The sequence below is a fragment of the Staurois parvus genome, unplaced genomic scaffold, assembly GCF_062004578.1.
Source record: "Staurois parvus isolate SC_StPar_1 unplaced genomic scaffold, SC_StPar_1.0 ptg000144l, whole genome shotgun sequence".
In the NCBI taxonomy this organism is placed as follows: domain Eukaryota; kingdom Metazoa; phylum Chordata; class Amphibia; order Anura; family Ranidae; genus Staurois; species Staurois parvus.
In genome coordinates, this window is record NW_028317940.1 from 1,804,297 (window position 1) to 1,821,088 (window position 16,792).

General features: G+C 48.3%; 2 protein-coding genes across 2 annotated transcripts; one reads left to right on the forward strand and one right to left on the reverse strand.

Annotated features, from left to right (window-relative positions):
- Window positions 1–295: 295 nt before the first annotated feature.
- Window positions 296–5,967, reverse strand: LOC149465075 (uncharacterized). Its single transcript, XM_089673795.1, has 7 exons — window positions 5,822–5,967; window positions 5,324–5,543; window positions 5,110–5,207; window positions 4,806–5,021; window positions 4,520–4,726; window positions 4,230–4,365; window positions 296–3,963 (listed from the first exon to the last, which is right to left on the reverse strand). The coding sequence occupies exons 1-7, from the start codon at window positions 5,870–5,872 to the stop codon at window positions 2,624–2,626; spliced, it is 2,268 nt and encodes a 755-aa protein (XP_089529921.1). The 5' UTR covers window positions 5,873–5,967; the 3' UTR covers window positions 296–2,623.
- LOC149465076 (uncharacterized) lies at window positions 5,831–15,678 on the forward strand. The gene is made up of 8 exons (XM_089673663.1): window positions 5,831–6,228; window positions 11,506–11,620; window positions 12,108–12,242; window positions 12,329–12,452; window positions 12,569–12,666; window positions 12,755–12,973; window positions 13,097–13,238; window positions 13,430–15,678. Exons 2-8 carry the CDS (start codon window positions 11,516–11,518, stop codon window positions 14,743–14,745), a joined length of 2,139 nt encoding a protein of 712 aa, XP_089529789.1. The 5' UTR covers window positions 5,831–6,228; window positions 11,506–11,515; the 3' UTR covers window positions 14,746–15,678.
- The last annotated feature ends 1,114 nt before the right edge of the window (window positions 15,679–16,792 follow it).

Consider the following 16,792-nt stretch of genomic DNA (forward strand, 5'->3'; position numbering starts at 1 on the left):
AAAGACCCCACTGGTAATCTCTAGTGCCTTGTCCTCACTCTTAGCTGTATCCTTGATTTGTCAACCACTGAAAGCTATACTGGTCCTACAGCTTCCAGTCAATGAAGCATTTTATGATGATTCCAGAATTTGTAACGACACATCCCCAAGGGGCGGCTCCATGACTGCCCTGGTTTAGAGGTAGAGGGTTGCGTGACACTAGACATATCCAGGATATATGGATGTCCGTCCTTTCAGGAACGAAGACCCTTTGTTTCCACACCTTGCAGGTAAAATACATTTATATGGGACACAATACTCTTTTATTTTTTATTTTTCTTTAAGAAATGACCATAAAGGGACAACTGCGTGATCGATCAAATGGGAATGTATCACAAGATCCAATATCATAGACATGAAAATAAAATCTTGACATAATGAGGTATTCGTTACGAGACGTCTTTGTTTTATAAGTGTCCTATGGCCCAGGAGCCCTTTTCCCATTCAGCCGTTGGATTTTTATTGTACAGTCTGGTGTCATGTTGGCCTTCAATGAATGTGGAACATTATCAACATTCAGAGCTTCACTGTAGGTCAGCCTCTCTCAACCTTTTCGAGACAGAGGAACCCCCGAAGATAACCTTCCAGTCTCAGGGAACCCTGGCTAAAAATGACTATATCTACAACTTGTGATACATCAGTGGGATGATCAGTGGGAAGAATTGTCCTTATACTTGTGGTCACTGGGAAGAATTATCTCCTTAATGATAGCTAAAAAGATCAATGGTGTCAGTGGGAACTGTCAGCATTGCTCATTGCCCAAGGAACCCCTAGCAACCTCTGAAGGAACCCTGGTTGAGGAACCTTGCTGTAGATCATCAACTCAACAGGCATGCGGGCTGGTAATGGTATGGCAAGGGCCAAACGTACAGTCTGCCAGGATCTGAACCCACACCTGAAAGTTCAAGTTCCCCCAAATATTTATTCCATAAAAATAATCCAATAAAATCCACAAGGCTCCCACCTTCCTCAGGTATTTGATTTAAATCAAAGATGGACTATAGAGGAAGGGTAGCAGATATTGGAGTAATTTGCGGCAGCCCAGCTATAGTTGGTTGTCGCAGCCTTTAACTACCCAACCAACCGATCAGCAGATAAGGTCGGTTATTAGCCAAGGATAAGATGAGGAGAAGATGGGGGCAGGTTATGGCAGCTGATAAAGAGATCTCTAAGTTACATACAATACATATAAGAATACAGTAAAAGGTTATACAGCAATAAAAGTAATACAAATCAGTATGCAAAATCCATAACTTGGGAGATGTTGATGGTTTCAGTGATGAGAATGGAGTTGGTGTTCCAGAAACACGGCTTGACTCCTCCCAAGACTGGGCTGTTTGTATTCATGCTGATCCTCTTGATTAGAGGGACACGGGACATAGAAAAGATGGAGGGGGGGTTTCTCTATGTTAGATGTGATGTGAAAGTGAGGAAGAAAGATGATCTTGTGGTTGGAGGTGGTGATGGTGCGGAGGAGGAACTACGGGAGGAATGATAGATGGGTCTATGGACTTATCATTGGAGTATACTACAGACGTCCTGAGGTCTATGAGAAGAGGGAGAGTCGGCTGATCCAACAACCACATGGTAGAGATGCATCGAATTTTTGTCAGCCGAAATTACCCCTATCAGCCTTTGGCCATGAAAATAGGTACCGATACAGGTTCCGAAAATGACCCCGACCCCGCTGACATAGAAAAGATGGGAGGGGGGCTTCTCTATGTTAGATGTGATGTGAAAGTGAGGAAGAAAGATGATCTTGTGGTTGGAGGTGGTGATGGTGCGGAGGAGGAATTACGGGAGGAATGATAGATGGGTCTAACTCCTAACACACCTCGAGGGTTCTACACGCAGGCTCCTAACACGCCTCGAGGGTTCTGATCGCAGGCTCCTAACACGCCTCGAGGGTTCTGAACGCAGGCTCCTAACACGCCTCGAGGGTTCTGCACGCAGGCTCCTAACACGCCTCGAGGGTTCTGCACGCAGGCTCCTAACACGCCGCGAGGGTTCTGCACGCAGGCTCCTAACACGTCGCGAGGGTTCTGCACGCAGGCTCCTAACACGCCTCGAGGGTTCTGCACGCAGGCTCCTAACACGCCTCGAGGGTTCTGCACGCAGGCTCCTAACACCCCTCGAGGGTTCTGCACGCAGGCTCCTAACACCCCTCGAGGGTTCTGCACGCAGGCTCCTAACACGGCTCAAGGGTTCTGCACGCAGGGTCCTAAGTCGCCTCAAGGGTTCTGCACGCAGGGTCCTAAGTCGCTTCGAGGGTTCTGCACGCAGGCTCCTAACACGCCTCGAGGGTTCTGCACGCAGGCTCCTAACACGCCTCGAGGGTTCTGCACGCAGGCTCCTACCACGCCTCGAGGGTTCTGCACGCAGGCTCCTACCACGCCTCGAGGGTTCTGTACGCAGGCTCCTAAGATGCCTCGAGCGTTCTGCACGCAGGCTTGTAACACGCCTCGAGGGTTCCGCATGCAGGCTCCTAACACGCCTCAAGGGTTCTGCATGCAGGCTCCTAACACGCCTCAAGGGTTCTGCATGCAGGCTCCTAAGACGACTCGAGGATTCTGCATGCAGGTTCCTAACACGTCTCGAGGGTTGTGTGGGACCTCTGGTGTCTGGTAAGACTGGATTTCTGTAAAAAACATTTCCCGCACTCAGGACAGGAATACGGCTTCTCTCCCGTGTGCAATCTCTGATGCGTGACAAGCTGTGATTTCCGTTGATAATGTGTCCCGCACTCAAGGCAGGAATACGGCTTTTCTCCCGTGTGAGACCTTTGATGTATGACGAGTTGTGATTTCTGTTGATAACATTTCCCGCACTCGGAGCAGCAGTACGGCTTCTCCCCCGTGTGGGACCTCTGATGTTCGTCAAGTACCGATTTCCGCTTATAACATTTCCCACACACAGAGCAGGAATACGGCTTCTCCGCTGTGTGTGACCTCTGATGGATGATGAGTTCCGATTTCCGTGGGTAACCCTGCCCGCATTCAGAGCAACAAAACGGCTTCTCCCCGGTGTGTAATCTCTGATGTTCGACAAGCACCGATTTCCGCTTATAACATTTCCCGCACTCAGGACAGGAATACGGCTTCTCTGCCGTGTGAGATCTCTGATGGATGACAAGGTTTGGCTTCTGCCGATAACATTTCCCGCACTCGGGGCAGGAATACGGTTTCTCACCTGTGTGAGACCTCTGATGTACAGCAAGCTCGGATTTCCACACAAAACATTTCCCGCACTCAAGGCAAGAATATCTCCTCTCCCCTGTGTGAACTCTTTCGTGTTTTACAAGTAGTGATTTCTCTGTGAAACATTTCCCGCATTCAATACAGGAATACGGTTTTTCTCCGGTGTGGTATCTCTGATGTGCAGTAAGATTGGACTTGTATGAAAAACATTTCCCGCACTCAGGACAGGAATACGGCTTCTCCTCCGTGTGAGATCTCTGATGTCGGACCAGTGCTGATTTATAAAGAAAACTTTTCCCGCACTCAGGACAGGAATGTAGTGCCTCACCTGCATGCAGTTTCTGATGAACGGTAGTATCATAATCCAGTAGAAGAGATTCCCCATACTCAGGACTGGAATGTATCTCTGTAGCTTTCTGAAATTTCTGATGTACAGCAAGACGTAATTCAGAGGGATCCCATGGTCTCTCCATACTGGGAAGTCCACCATCCATAGTGGAACTCATTGTCTTTTCTCTGGAACATGGAACCCCGGCCCCATCCTCCACAGTACGAGGGTGCTCAGAGTCAGAGGGATTCCATGGTCTCTCCACACTGGGAAGTCCACCATCCATAGTGGAGCTCATTGTCTTTTCTCCGGCACAATATCCTGGGATGTCCTCATCTTCCATTTTACAACCTGGAGATAAAGTGAGATGATCCTTTGAGGGTTTCTCCATGGCGGGTCCTGGAAAAATAGAAAAACATCATCAATAGATAGGAGAGGGTTAGTTCACTTCCATCAACATTCCATCTGGATCAGGGAGATAGGAGGGAGCAGATGTTCTCTGAGGATGTCCCAACCAGCTGGGACTCTTCCCCTCTTCAGTCAAAGGACCTTTGGTCCTCCCAGATCACTTGTACATTTACACTGCCTTGTCAGAAGAGCAGGAACCAATGGGGGCTGGGGGGCGGTAACAGAGCAGAGATAAGAGAAGAATATATTCTGGTCACCTGTGCTGATCCCTGTAGGAGTGTCCTCCTCTATGAATGTCCTCCTCATTCCAGCCTCCTCCGTATATTGCTGATCATCCCTCACATACGTCTCTTCTACTTCACCCTCAACTTTCATGTTCATCAGATCTTCACCCTAAACCAACAGAACGGCAGAAAAAACATCTGTAACATAGAAGGATTTATGATGAGAGATCACATAGAACATCTCATCTTGTAGAGTCCACACATCGTCTCCACATGTCAGAGTGTTCCATCACTTTATGTTCCCGACCCTCAACTCTACCTACCTGATGATGGTGAGGGATGGTGTGACCTTCCTGTGTGGAATCCCGGGAATACAGAGGACGGGGACATCTCTCTGGTGGGTTCCTGGTATTAGGTGGCTGCATCATATCCTTGTGTTCTTCTGAAAGTTCCTCCATCACTCCATACTCCTCATCCTCCTCTATAAACTCTTCTTTAACGACAATATTATAATCCCCGAGGATTCCATTCTGGATAAAAATAAAACATTTATTGTAACAAACAAGCTTGCATATAAATCATAACTACCAATAATTGTTCCTCACCTACCTGATGATGGTGACCTTCCTGTGTGGAATCCCAGGAATACAGAGGATGAGGACATCTCTCTGGTGGGTTCCTGTAACTGGATGACTCCACCATGGTGTCCAGGTACAGATCTTTGTGTTCTTCTGGAATCTCTGACTCCTCCATCCCCCCATCCTCATCCTCCTCCTCTTTTATCTCTTCTTTGACCTCAACTTTAGAATCTCTCAGGTTTCCACTCTGAATATATAATAAAATGACATCAATGGTAACAATGCAGATAATGTACAGATCCTAATGATACTATCAGTGATTGTTCCTCAGATACCTGATGATGGTGAGGGATGGTGTGACCTTCCTGTGTGGAATCCCAGGAATACAGACGACGGGGACATCTCTCTGGTGGGTTCCCATGACTGGATCCATCTGTAGGAAACACACACACTGACTGAATCCATTGCTTCTATGTGTTTATCAGATGATGGGGGATCTAGGTGGATCCTCCGTACTGCTTTCTCCTTTCCAATAAAGTCTCCTCTTACCCGGTGATGTGAGGGGCGGCTGATTGTCCATCATGATGTCCTTGTAGAGATCCTTGTGTCCTTTTTGGTGGTCCTCCATCATGACGTCCTTGTAGAGGTCCTTGTGTCCTTTCTGGTGGTCCTCCATCACGACGTCCTTGTGTCCTTCAGAAAGCTCCTCCATCACTCCATACTCCTCATCCTCGATACCAACAAAATTAGAACCCTCGAGGTTTCCACTCTAGATATATTAAAAAAAACATTGTAACAACCACATTTGTGTATAAATGAAATAGGGATGCAAAGTAGTCATTAGGTTTTTGTGAAGTGACCCTACGCATGCTCACATTGAACCTTTGCCCACTTACAGGGCTGGAATATTTTATTTGTGACCTTTTCCGTCTATTCTACCGTATTCTAGAACTGTCATTGGTTACGGGGGACGGAGGTTTCACTTTACGGCAGATATGAATCCATCTCCATGAAATACGTTTTAATTAGAAGGAAAAAACCCATTACCTCCTCAAGGGCCACTTCCAGCAATGTCCTCCTTTCTACTTCCTCCCGCATGGAACATCCTGTTTGTACCAAACATCACTTACTGTCTACCATGGAGACTTCCTGTCTGGGTAGAAGTGAGATCACCTCTTGTGGAGCTCAGCGGAACTGCAGCCCTGAGAACCGTCTCGTAGTGTGACCCCGGCCTTCTCGTTATTGCAGAAGGGTCCAAGATCCTGCAGGACAGTCCTGAGATATAGTCTATTATCCCATCATGTCCACATCCCATGGACCTCAGAGTACAGAGTAGCCGTGAGTTCCATCACCAGGCACTGTGATTATACCAGACGTTGGGTGGAGGGAACTCCTTTCTGACAGCGAAAGTAGAACTTCGACATCAGCAGAGAGGAAGCAGAGATTGTGATCAGGTAGGTATCTCACTGATGCCAACAATGGGTCTTATTTAATCCCACTGACACCAAAGATGGAGCTTATTTTATTCCACTGACACCAACAGTGGGGCATATTTTATTTTACTGACTCCAGCATACCATCATTTAATACAAGTCTTTCTGACCCAGGGGCGGACTGACCATTTGGAAACTCAGGCGTTGCCCAAGGGCCTGGGGTCAGTAGGGGGCCCCATGAGATGCCCCTGGTACCTTTTTCATAGGCTTTTTTGAGTTTGGGCAAGGGCACAGGGGCCCCATGATCCCCTATTGCCTGGAGGCCCCATGAGTTGTCAGTTCCCACTGTTCTGACCCCAATATTGCTTGATCCTGATGTCCCCCCTCTTTACATACATATGTACTGAGTAGTTAGAAATCTGAATAGCAGCCTGAATGATAGTCGGAGGGGGGGGGGGGGGAAGGGGTGAAATTCAGGTAAGGGCTGAGAGGCTCTGCAGATCAGCTCTCTGATACCTCCCCCTGATCTAGAGAGATGGAGAAGTCTCTAGAACTCAGTGGGTGGGATTGGAGAGGAGCAGGTCTGCACTCTGGAGGGATCCTGACCATTCCCCAGGCAGGAGGCTTGGCATGGTTTAGGAGAGCCCTTAAGAGTGACTGATCCTGCTGAGCAGCAGGAGAGTTCGGGTGGAAGATGTGAGGAAGGCTGAGATGCAGGAGCCTGGGAGGGGGCCCAGTGAAAGAGGTCTACCTACAGGCTGGGAATTAGACAGGAGGATCACTCAGCCTCACCAGTCCCTGGAGGGAGGACTATAACAGGTGCCAGCCCAGCAGAAGGCCTGAAGACAGCCACCTACATAAACCAGCTCACAGCCACCTACCTAAAACAGCTCACAGCCACCTACCTAAAGCCCAGTAGAAAGCCTGAAGACAGCCACCTACCTAAAGCCCAGCAGAAGGCCTGAAGACAGCCACCTACCTAAACTAGCTCACAGCCACCTACCTAAACCAGCTTACAGCCACCTACCTAAAGCATAGCAGAAGGCCTGAAGACAGCCACCTACCTAAACCAGCTCACAGCCACTGACCTAAAGCCCAGCAGAAGGCCTGAAGACAGCCACCTACCTAAACCAGCTCACAGCCACCGACCTAAAGCCCAGCAGAGGGCCTGAAGACAGCCACCTACCTAAATCAGCTCACAGCCACTGACCTAAAGCCCAGCAGAAGGCCTGAAGACAGCCACCTACCTAAACCAGCTCACAGCCACCGACCTAAAGCCCAGCAGAAGGCCTGAAGACAGCCACCTACCTAAACCAGCTCACAGTAAAGAGACTGAGTAATCCTACACCCCTCTGGGCCAGCTAAGGGGAAAGAGCATTTGGGTCTATTAGACCCCAGATCTCTCCTCTGACCTCCAAAGCAGCCAATCAGACACAGATTGATCTGATCAGCTGCTTCACTAGCTGGTAACCCGTCGATAAACACAGAACCAAAACCGGAAGAGACAACATTGGTTCCTCTTTCTTAGAATGCCTCTGGTCAGAGCAGTTCCTGGGCTTCTCCATGAGATGGGAGAGCTGAGGAACGGTGGTGGGAGGGACCCGATTTCGCTGCCTGTAAAAGTAATCAAGTGTCTGCACAGCCACTCTAATCACTTCTATAAGGAACAGCATCCGCTGGTGAAAATTTTGATATTGAGATCAGCCTGTAGCTGCAGGCATCTTCCCAGTATAACCACGTGAACCCCAGGACATCATAGGATGGCCAGCCAAGGGAAAGCAAATAGAGACCTGCCCACCTTTAAGAACTTATGCATAAATACAGAGAGGGAGAAGGAACTTGGATGCAGACTGGTTGGAGACTTGTTGGAGGTGTGGAGGTGAGCAAGGTACTATTTGCCACATATGATGATCTAGTCACCTTGTTGGACCCTAGAGGAGGGCCATTTCCAGGCGATGCAATTGAATCAGGAGAAAGGAAAGGCCGGAGTCCTAAGAGGTAGGCCTGCTCTCTATAATCATAGGACCCCTTAAGGCAGAAAAGAATGTCCTCCTAAGATCCCTCATCTCTGCAGGCAGGACACTGACCCTCAGATACCGGGCGACAATCCTACATGTAGAGGATTGGGTCAATGAACTTAATCATATCATGAGGATGGAGTTTATTGTCCACTTGTATTGTTACACAAACTTTGTTGCTCACGGAACACATGGATTGGATTCTTCACCTCTACCCATCTCCAGTTTTTCCTATGACTTGACCTTCTGGTTAGTGTTGGACTCTATACAGTTGCCCCAAATGAACCCCTTCCCATCCTCCTACTGTTTGATCCCGACCCCTGTGTCTGAGTGTGGTGGCAGAAGCCGTGCTCCCTCTACCCATAATAATATCTGATATATCTTGATCCGCTACTGTACACACAACCCATTCTGGTCAATGTGGGCAACCTTAGCTGGAATTGCCGCTGCCATCATTGAGCCCCCAACAAGTCCTTGAAGCTCCACCTTCACATATTTGCCCTGCAACCTGCACGCTGTCTACCCCATACTGTCATGCTCAAGTCTTCTGCTGTATCCTTGCCCCTTTTCATGGTCAACCCTCCATCACCACATCCTGGGGATTTGGAGCCATTTCCACCATTTTATTTCTGCTGGGGTTTTTTGCTTCTATGAGCCAGAGGTGGAACATGCTGAGAGAATAGGGGTGAATCCTTGTCCCATCTGTACTGGAGGTATGGGGTCCCACCCTGATCTTCCTGGCTGCTCCAATGCAGTAGGGGTGGACTGTTTGCTGCTAGGTACATCTGATGAAGACATTGAGGGGGTGACCCATGTCAACCATTCCACCAATGCCTGAGTCAGACTTCCTCAACCTTTTCATCATGGAGGAACCCTTGAAATAAATTTCTATATTCACAGCTCATGGTGTCTGCAGTTACTTATCTAAGAGGCTGAAATTGTTCATTGCTGAAGAAACATCTAGCAACCTCTAGAGGAACCCTAACTGTGGCCTGAGCCTTCTTTGAAGGAACTGGGGGTATCTCAAGGCTTAAAAAAACCACATCAGAATTTTTTTTTTTTAATCATGGTAGATAGGTTTCTGCAGGTTCATTTCGGGGCTGCAGTTCCTCTGAGCTCCACAAGGTTGTGATCTCACTTCTACCCAGACAGGAAGTCTTTATGGAAGACAGGAAGTGATGTCATCTACAGACAGGAAGTGATGTCAGGCATAAATAGGAATTTCCGAGTGAGAGGTTAGGCGGGAGGAAGTAGAGAGGAGACATTGCTGGAAGTGGCAACAGAGGAGGTAATATGAACTTATTTTATATTTACAACCAGTAACCACCCTGTCATGTCTGTCTTCTTCCCCCATCGTCACGTCTGTCCTCTTTCTCCATAGCCCTGTCTGTCCCCTTCCTCCACCCTCGTGTGCCGTCCTCTCCCTCCACCGTCGTGTGCCGTCCTCTCCCTCCACCGTCGTGTGCCGTCCTCTCCCTCCACCGTCGTGTGCCGTCCTCTCCCTCCACCGTCGTGTGCCGTCCTCTCCCTCCACCGTCGTGTGCCGTCCTCTCCCTCCACCGTCGTGTGCCGTCCTCTCCCTCCACCGTCGTGTGCCGTCCTCTCCCTTCACCGTCGTGTGCCGTCCTCTCCCTCCACCGTCGTGTGCCGTCCTCTCCCTCCACCGTCGTGTGCCGTCCTCTCCCTCCACCGTCGTGTGCCGTCCTCTCCCTCCACCTTCGTGTGACGTCCTCTCCCTCCACCTTCGTGTGACGTCCTCTCCCTCCACCTTCGTGTGACGTCCTCTCCCTCCACCTTCGTGTGACGTCCTCTCCCTCCACCTTCGTGTGACGTCCTCTCCCTCCACCTTCGTGTGACGTCCTCTCCCTCCACCTTCGTGTGACGTCCTCTCCCTCCACCTTCGTGTGACGTCCTCTCCCTCCACCGTCGTGTGCCGTCCTCTTCCTCCATTGTCATCTGTAAGATGGGGTGTGAAATCAGCCAATAATAAGGGTGGAAGTGGAGAACCCCACCCCTCGCTATAAGAGTAGGCCCTTTTTCTTGCCAAAACAGCTCGGACCCATCGAGGTGTAGACTTCACTAGACCTCTGAAGGCATGCTGTGGTGTCTGGCACCAACTCATCAGTAGCAGACCCTTTAAGTCCTGTAAATTGTGAGGCGGGGCCTCCATGGATTGGACTTGTTTTTCCAGCACATCCCACAGATGCTCAGTGGATTCAGATATGAAGAATTTGAAGGCAAAGTCAACACCTCAAACTTATTTTTGTGTTCCTCAAACCATTCTTGAATTGATTAGACCAAGCCACCTTCTGGACCTCCGGGTCAGAATAGGTATCGTGTTCCTCAAACCATTCTTGAATTCGTCAGACCAAGCCACCTTCTGGACCTCCGGGTTAGAATAGGCATCATGTTCCTCAAACCATTCTTGAATTCTTCAGATCAGGCCACCTTCTGGACCTCTGGGTCAGAATAGGCATCGTGTTCCTCAAACCATTCTTGAACCATTTTTGCAGTGTGGCAAGTTGTCTTATTCTGCTGAAAAAGGCCACCGCCATCAGGGAATACCATTTCCATGAAGGGGTGGTCTTTGGTCACCAACAATGTTTAGGCAGGGGGTACTTGTCAAAGTAATATCCACATAATGGCAGAACCCAAGAACATTGCCCAAAGCATGACACGGCCTCCGTTGGCTTGCCTTCTTCCCACACTGCATCCTGGTGCCATCTCTTCCCCAGGTAAGTGGCGCACACCCACTTGATGGAAAAGAAAACGTCATTCATCAGACCAGGCCACCTTCTTCTGGTTCTGATGCTCATAGTTCAGCATTGGCACCCTGACAGACCCCCTGATATTTCACTTTTGAGATAGAGAAGGAGACGGAGGACACAGTCGCTGATCATAGCTATTCGTTTAATCATCACAGTCCACAAGACTATTCCCATATACGTTTATGGTTGCTGAACCAACCGCGAGCTGACTTCTAAGACATGCCGACTTGCCCAGCTTGGCGTGCTTCTGTTCTAGCCATATGCCTTACGACAGTGGTGGGGAAGGGTTAAAGGAGGTTTGTGTTTCCTACATCAGTCATAAAGCTGCATGAAAAGGATCCTCAAAAAACACCTGAAAGTGTAATTTCTGATGAGGGGGCAAAAAACACGACAGACACCAAGTAACCCAAATTCCACTGGGAGGGGGGATGGGGTACTATTAACCCCTTATATCCTATCCTAATATTGTACCACCAATACAGTCCAGACAATTCTCCCCTATCCATCTACAGAGAAACACGCATGGATCACATGACCACACCAATGAGGATGGAGGAGGACTGGAGTCACATGACTGAGAGGATACTAAACCTCACCCTGGAGATCATCTACCTGCTGACCGGAGAGGTGAGGAGGATTCTGGGAGGTCACATGACATCACTCATCTCTATTAATAAAACACAGACCTGACCGGAGAGGTGAGGAGGATTCTGGGAGGTCACATGACATCACTCTCATCTCTAATAATAAACACAGACCTGACCGGAGAGGTGAGGAGGATTCTGGGAGGTCACATGACATCACTCTCATCTCTATTAATAAACACAGACCTGACCGGAGAGGTGAGGAGGATTCTGGGAGGTCACATGACATCACTCTCATCTCTATTAATAAACACAGACCTGACCGGAGAGGTGAGGGGGATTCTGGGAAGTCACATGACAGCACTCTCATCTCTATTAATAAAACACAGACTTGACCGGAGAGGTGAGGAGGATTCTGGGAGGTCACATGACATCACTCTCATCTCTATTAATAAAACACAGACCTGACCGGAGAGGTGAGGAGGATTCTGGGAGTCTAACATGATATTCCTATTGGTTCCCCAATACAGAGATTTCCTCCTGTGAAGTCAGGTGATCATATGACCATCACAGTGCCTCCATGTGACTCCCTAAACCCTGAGAGACACAACATGGAGAAGATTATAGAAGTCACCAAGAAGATGATGGAGCTGCTGACAGATGAGGTGAGCGGTGCCGGGAATTCTGGGACATTCTCCAGTAACAGACAAGGGATGTGTCTGGATGGTGACTGTATCATTGTGTGTGTCAGGTTCCTATAAGGTGTCAGGGTGTCACTGTCTATTTCTCCATGGAGGAGTGGGAGTATTTAGAAGGACACAAGGACCTCTACAAGGACGTCATGATGGACAATCAGCCACCCCTCACATCACCGGGTAAGAGGAGAATTTATTGGAAAGGAGAGAGCAGTACGGAGGGTCCACCTAGATCCCCCATCATCTGATAAACACATAGAAACAATGGATTCAGTCAGTGTGTGTGTTTCCTACAGATGGATCCAGTCATGGGAACCCACCAGAGAGATGTCCCCGTCCTCTGTATTCCTGGGATTCCACACAGGAAGGTCACAGCATCCCTCACCATCATCAGGTAGATGGGAACAATCACTGATAGTATCATTAGGATCTGTACATTATCTGCAATGTTACCATTGATGTCATTTTTATTATATATTCAGAGTGGAAACCTGAGAGAGTATACAGTTGAGGTCAAAGAAGAGATAAAAGAGGAGGATGGGGGGATGGAGGAGTCAGAGATTCCTGAAGGACACAAAGATCTGTACCAGGACACCATGGAGGAGTCACCCAGCTACAGGAACCCACCAGAGAAATGTCCCCGTCCTCTGTATTCCCGGGATTCCACACAGGAAGATCACACCATCCCTCACTATTGCAAGGTTGGTGGGACGGAGAATCTAGAACATGGACTCATGGAGACGATGTGCGAACTTTCTATGGGATGTCACAATAATAAATCTTCTATCTTACAGATGATATTTTCTCTCCTTCTCTTGATGTAGAGTGGAGATCCAATCGATATAGAATTTGAGGTGAAATCAGAAGAAGAAGAGGCGTATGTGAGGGATGATCAGCAGTCTATAGAGGAGGATGGAATAACGGGGACATTTATAGAGGAGGACACTCCTACAGAGATCAGCAAAGGTGGGTCATGAACACTAAATCCATTCCTCCACCCATACTGCTCACTGATTGGTCACTGACCCATTTCCTAGTTCCCTTGAGGGTGGAATTGGAAGCTCCTCAGAGACCAAGCTGCCTGATGTGGGCGGAGTCCTGGTTTGGGGGAACCAATCAGCTCCTGTCTAGTAATCCTCTTTGTCTTTGTATTTTAGTCCATGGCCGGGAGATGAGGAAAACCTCCGAGGATTGTCTCACTTTGTCTCCAGACAGGAAAGTAGAAGATGAGGACATCACACAGTATAGTCCAGGAGAAAACCCGGCTCCCTCCAATGTCCATCCGGCACCACCCAGTGTAGATGGACCATCGGATTCCTCGTATCCTGAGGAACCTCAGACTGTGCGGGACCGGGCCAGCCTTCCAACAGGGAAGAGGTTTCCCTGTACTGAGTGCGGGAAGAGGTTCCATTCTAAATCTGATCTTAATTCACATCAAAGATCTCACACAGGGGAGAAGCCGTATTCCTGCCCTGAGTGTGGGAAATGTTTTTCAGACAAGTCCAATTTTTACAGACATCAGAGATCTCACACAGGTGAGAAGCAGTATTCATGCTCTGAGTGCGGGAAATGTTTTGCACGAAGATCTGAACTTGTCATACATCAAAGGTGTCACACGGGGGAGAAGCCATATTCCTGTGCTGAGTGTGGGAAATGTTTTTCAGACAAGTCCAGTCTTTACAAACATCAGAGATTGCACACGGGGCTAAAGCCGTTTTCGTGTTCTGATTGCGGGAAATGTTATGTACAAAAATCAGATCTTCTCATACATCAAAGGTCTCATACGGGGGAAAAACCATTTTCATGTTCTGTGTGCGGGAAATGTTTTGTAAAAAAATCTGATCTTGTCCCACATGAAAAGTCTCACTCAGGGGAAAAACCATATTCATGTGCTGAATGCGGGAAATGTTTTGTACAAAAAATACATCTTGTCCTACATGAACGGTCTCACACGGGGGAGAAGCCGTATTCCTGTGCTGATTGTGGGAAATGTTTTTCAGGCAAGTCCAATCTTTACACACATCAGAGAGTGCACTCAGGTGAGAAGCCGTATTCCTGTTCTGAGTGCGGGAAAAGTTTTGTACAAAAATCAAATCTTGTCAGGCATCAAACGTCTCACACAGGGGAGAAGCCATATTCCTGTGCTGAGTGTGGAAAATGTTTTTCAGTTAAGCCACACCTTTACAGACATGAGAAATCTCACATAACGGATAAGCCTCATTCCTGTCCAAAGTGTGGGAAATGTTTTTCACAGAAGCCCCATCTTAACAAACATCTGAAGTCTCACATGGGGGAAAAGCCACATTCCTGTCCGGTGTGTGGGAAATGTTTTTCAGAAAAGTCCAGTCTTAAAACACATCAGAGATTACACACGGGGGAGAAGCCGTATTCCTGTCCTGAGTGCGGGAAATGTTTTACACAGAAGTCCAATCTTAAAACACATCAGAAATCTCACACAGGGGAGAAGTCCTGAGTGAGGGAAATGTTCCTCACTGAATTCCCATCTTCCTGTACACCAGGGGTCCCACACAACCCTGGAGGTGTATTAGCGCCTTGAGTCTTCAGGAATTGTCTTCTAGATGAAAGTTGCTGGACATCCCAGCTCTCATGTGGGGAAGAAGCACACCCTGATATACACCTCAGATATACTCCATGGCTGATCTTCATCATGGAAGAAACAGTTCATAAGGAGGTCAGAGGTCACCAAAGACATGGATGAAGTGTGGGACTGGGTTGGCCATTGATAGCAGCGTGAGGCTGACATGCACTACCTGGTTTAGGGGAGACTCCGAACTCCTCCCCCAATTGTTCCCCATCTTTTCATTTCTCTTCCTTCCCTATTCTCTGTCTTTTTCTTTTTCCATATTTTTCATCATTTTATTTATTTTTTTTATTTTGTTTTCCATATTTTTCATCATTTATTTTATTTTTCCATATTTTTCATCATTTATTTTACTATATTTTTTTCCATATTTTTCATCATTTTATTTATTTTTTTTATTTTGTTTTCCATATTTTTCATCATTTATTTTATTTTTCCATATTTTTCATCATTTATTTTACTATATTTTTTTCCATATTTTTCATCATTTTAGTTTTTTCCATATTTTTCATCATTTTTATTTATTTTTTCCCCATATTGTTCATACTTGGCCTATTATTTTGCACTCTTTGTATCCGGAAGTTTTTCAGAAGCACAGTTTTTACCCTGGGTGGCGGGGGTTGCTCTCTTCGGTCATTCGGGATCGTGTTCAGCTCCATTGACTTTCTTCGCATTGCTCCATTCATGTCTGCTTCCACAACCAATCCGAATACGGAGTGCATCGCATCCACACTTGGACGTGTTTTTATTCTTGCCTGTACACCGCTGTGTTCTTTCAATAAAGCTTTTTGAACTAGAAAAAAAAAAAAACGAGTCATTGCCTTTCATTGGCTGATTCAATCTTGTGATGTAAGGCTTTGCAAACGCTTACTGGTTTGTTTTTTAAACTGAGTCGAGCGAACGTGACGAAAATTCGCAGCATGATGATTATTGGTCCTATCGTATTCCATACAGTGATTTCTTATGATCATTGGCTCCATTTAGCGGCCATAATGAGGTATTGCGCTGTTTTACCCACCTCCAAGCACTGTCCCTTGGTTCCACCCCCTGCCCACCTCCAAGCACTGTCCCTTGGTTCTACCCCCTACCCACCTCCAAGCACCATCCCCTGGTTCCAGTCGCTACCCACCTCTGACCACTGTCCCTTGGTTCCTCCACCTATCCACCTCCGAGCACTGTCCCTTAGTTCCACCCCCTTCCGAACTCCTTCCCCTAGTTCCTCTTTCTCCCCATCTCTGAGCACTGTCCCCTAGTTTCTCGCCCTACCCACCTCTGAGCACCATCCCCTGGTTTCACCCCCTACCCACCTCCAAGCACCGTCCCTTGGTTTCACCCCCTACCCACCTCCGAGCACCGTCCCTTGGTTTCACCCCCTACTCACCTCTGAGCACCGTCCCTTGGTTCCTCTCTCTACCCACCTCTGAGCACCGTCCCCTGGTTCCTCTCCCTACCCACCTCTGAGCTCCTTCCCCTGGTTCCTTTTTCTACCCATCTCTGAGCACCGTCCCCTGGTTTCACCCTCTACCCACCTCCGAGCACCATCGCTTGGTTTCACCCCCTACCCACCTCCGAGCACTGTCCCCTGGTTTCACCCCCTACCCACCTCCGAGCACCGTGCCTTGGTTTCACCCCCTACTCACCTCCGAGTAACGTCCCTTGGTTTTTCTCCCTACCCACCTCTGAGCACCGTCCCTTGGTTTCTCTCCCTACCCACCTCCGAGCACCGGCCCTTGGTTCCTCTCCGTACTCACCTCCGAGCACCGTCCCCTGGTTCCTCTCCCTACCCACCTCCAAGCACCGTCCCCTGGTTCCTCTCCCTACCCACCTCTGAGCACCGTCCCCTGGTTCTTCTCCCTACCCACCTCTGAGCTCCTTCCCCTGGTTCCTCTTTCTACCCATCTCTGAGCACCGTCCCCTG

Excerpts from the sequence above, each read along its gene's own strand:
- LOC149465075 (XM_089673795.1), bottom strand. The coding sequence starts at position 5,872 with ATGCGGGAGGAAGTAGAAAGGAGGACATTGCTGGAAGTGGCCCTTGAG. Across the intron at positions 5,544-5,821 it reads TGGAAGTGGCCCTTGAGGAG|AGTGGAAACCTCGAGGGTTC; the intron begins GTAATGGGTTTT and ends TAATATATCTAG. Across the intron at positions 3,964-4,229 it reads TCCTACAGGGATCAGCACAG|GACCCGCCATGGAGAAACCC; the intron begins GTGACCAGAATA and ends CTATTTTTCCAG.
- LOC149465076 (XM_089673663.1), top strand. The coding sequence starts at position 11,516 with ATGGATCACATGACCACACCAATGAGGATGGAGGAGGACTGGAGTCAC. Across the intron at positions 12,243-12,328 it reads TGGAGCTGCTGACAGATGAG|GTTCCTATAAGGTGTCAGGG; the intron begins GTGAGCGGTGCC and ends TGTGTGTGTCAG. Across the intron at positions 13,239-13,429 it reads TCCTACAGAGATCAGCAAAG|TCCATGGCCGGGAGATGAGG; the intron begins GTGGGTCATGAA and ends TTTGTATTTTAG.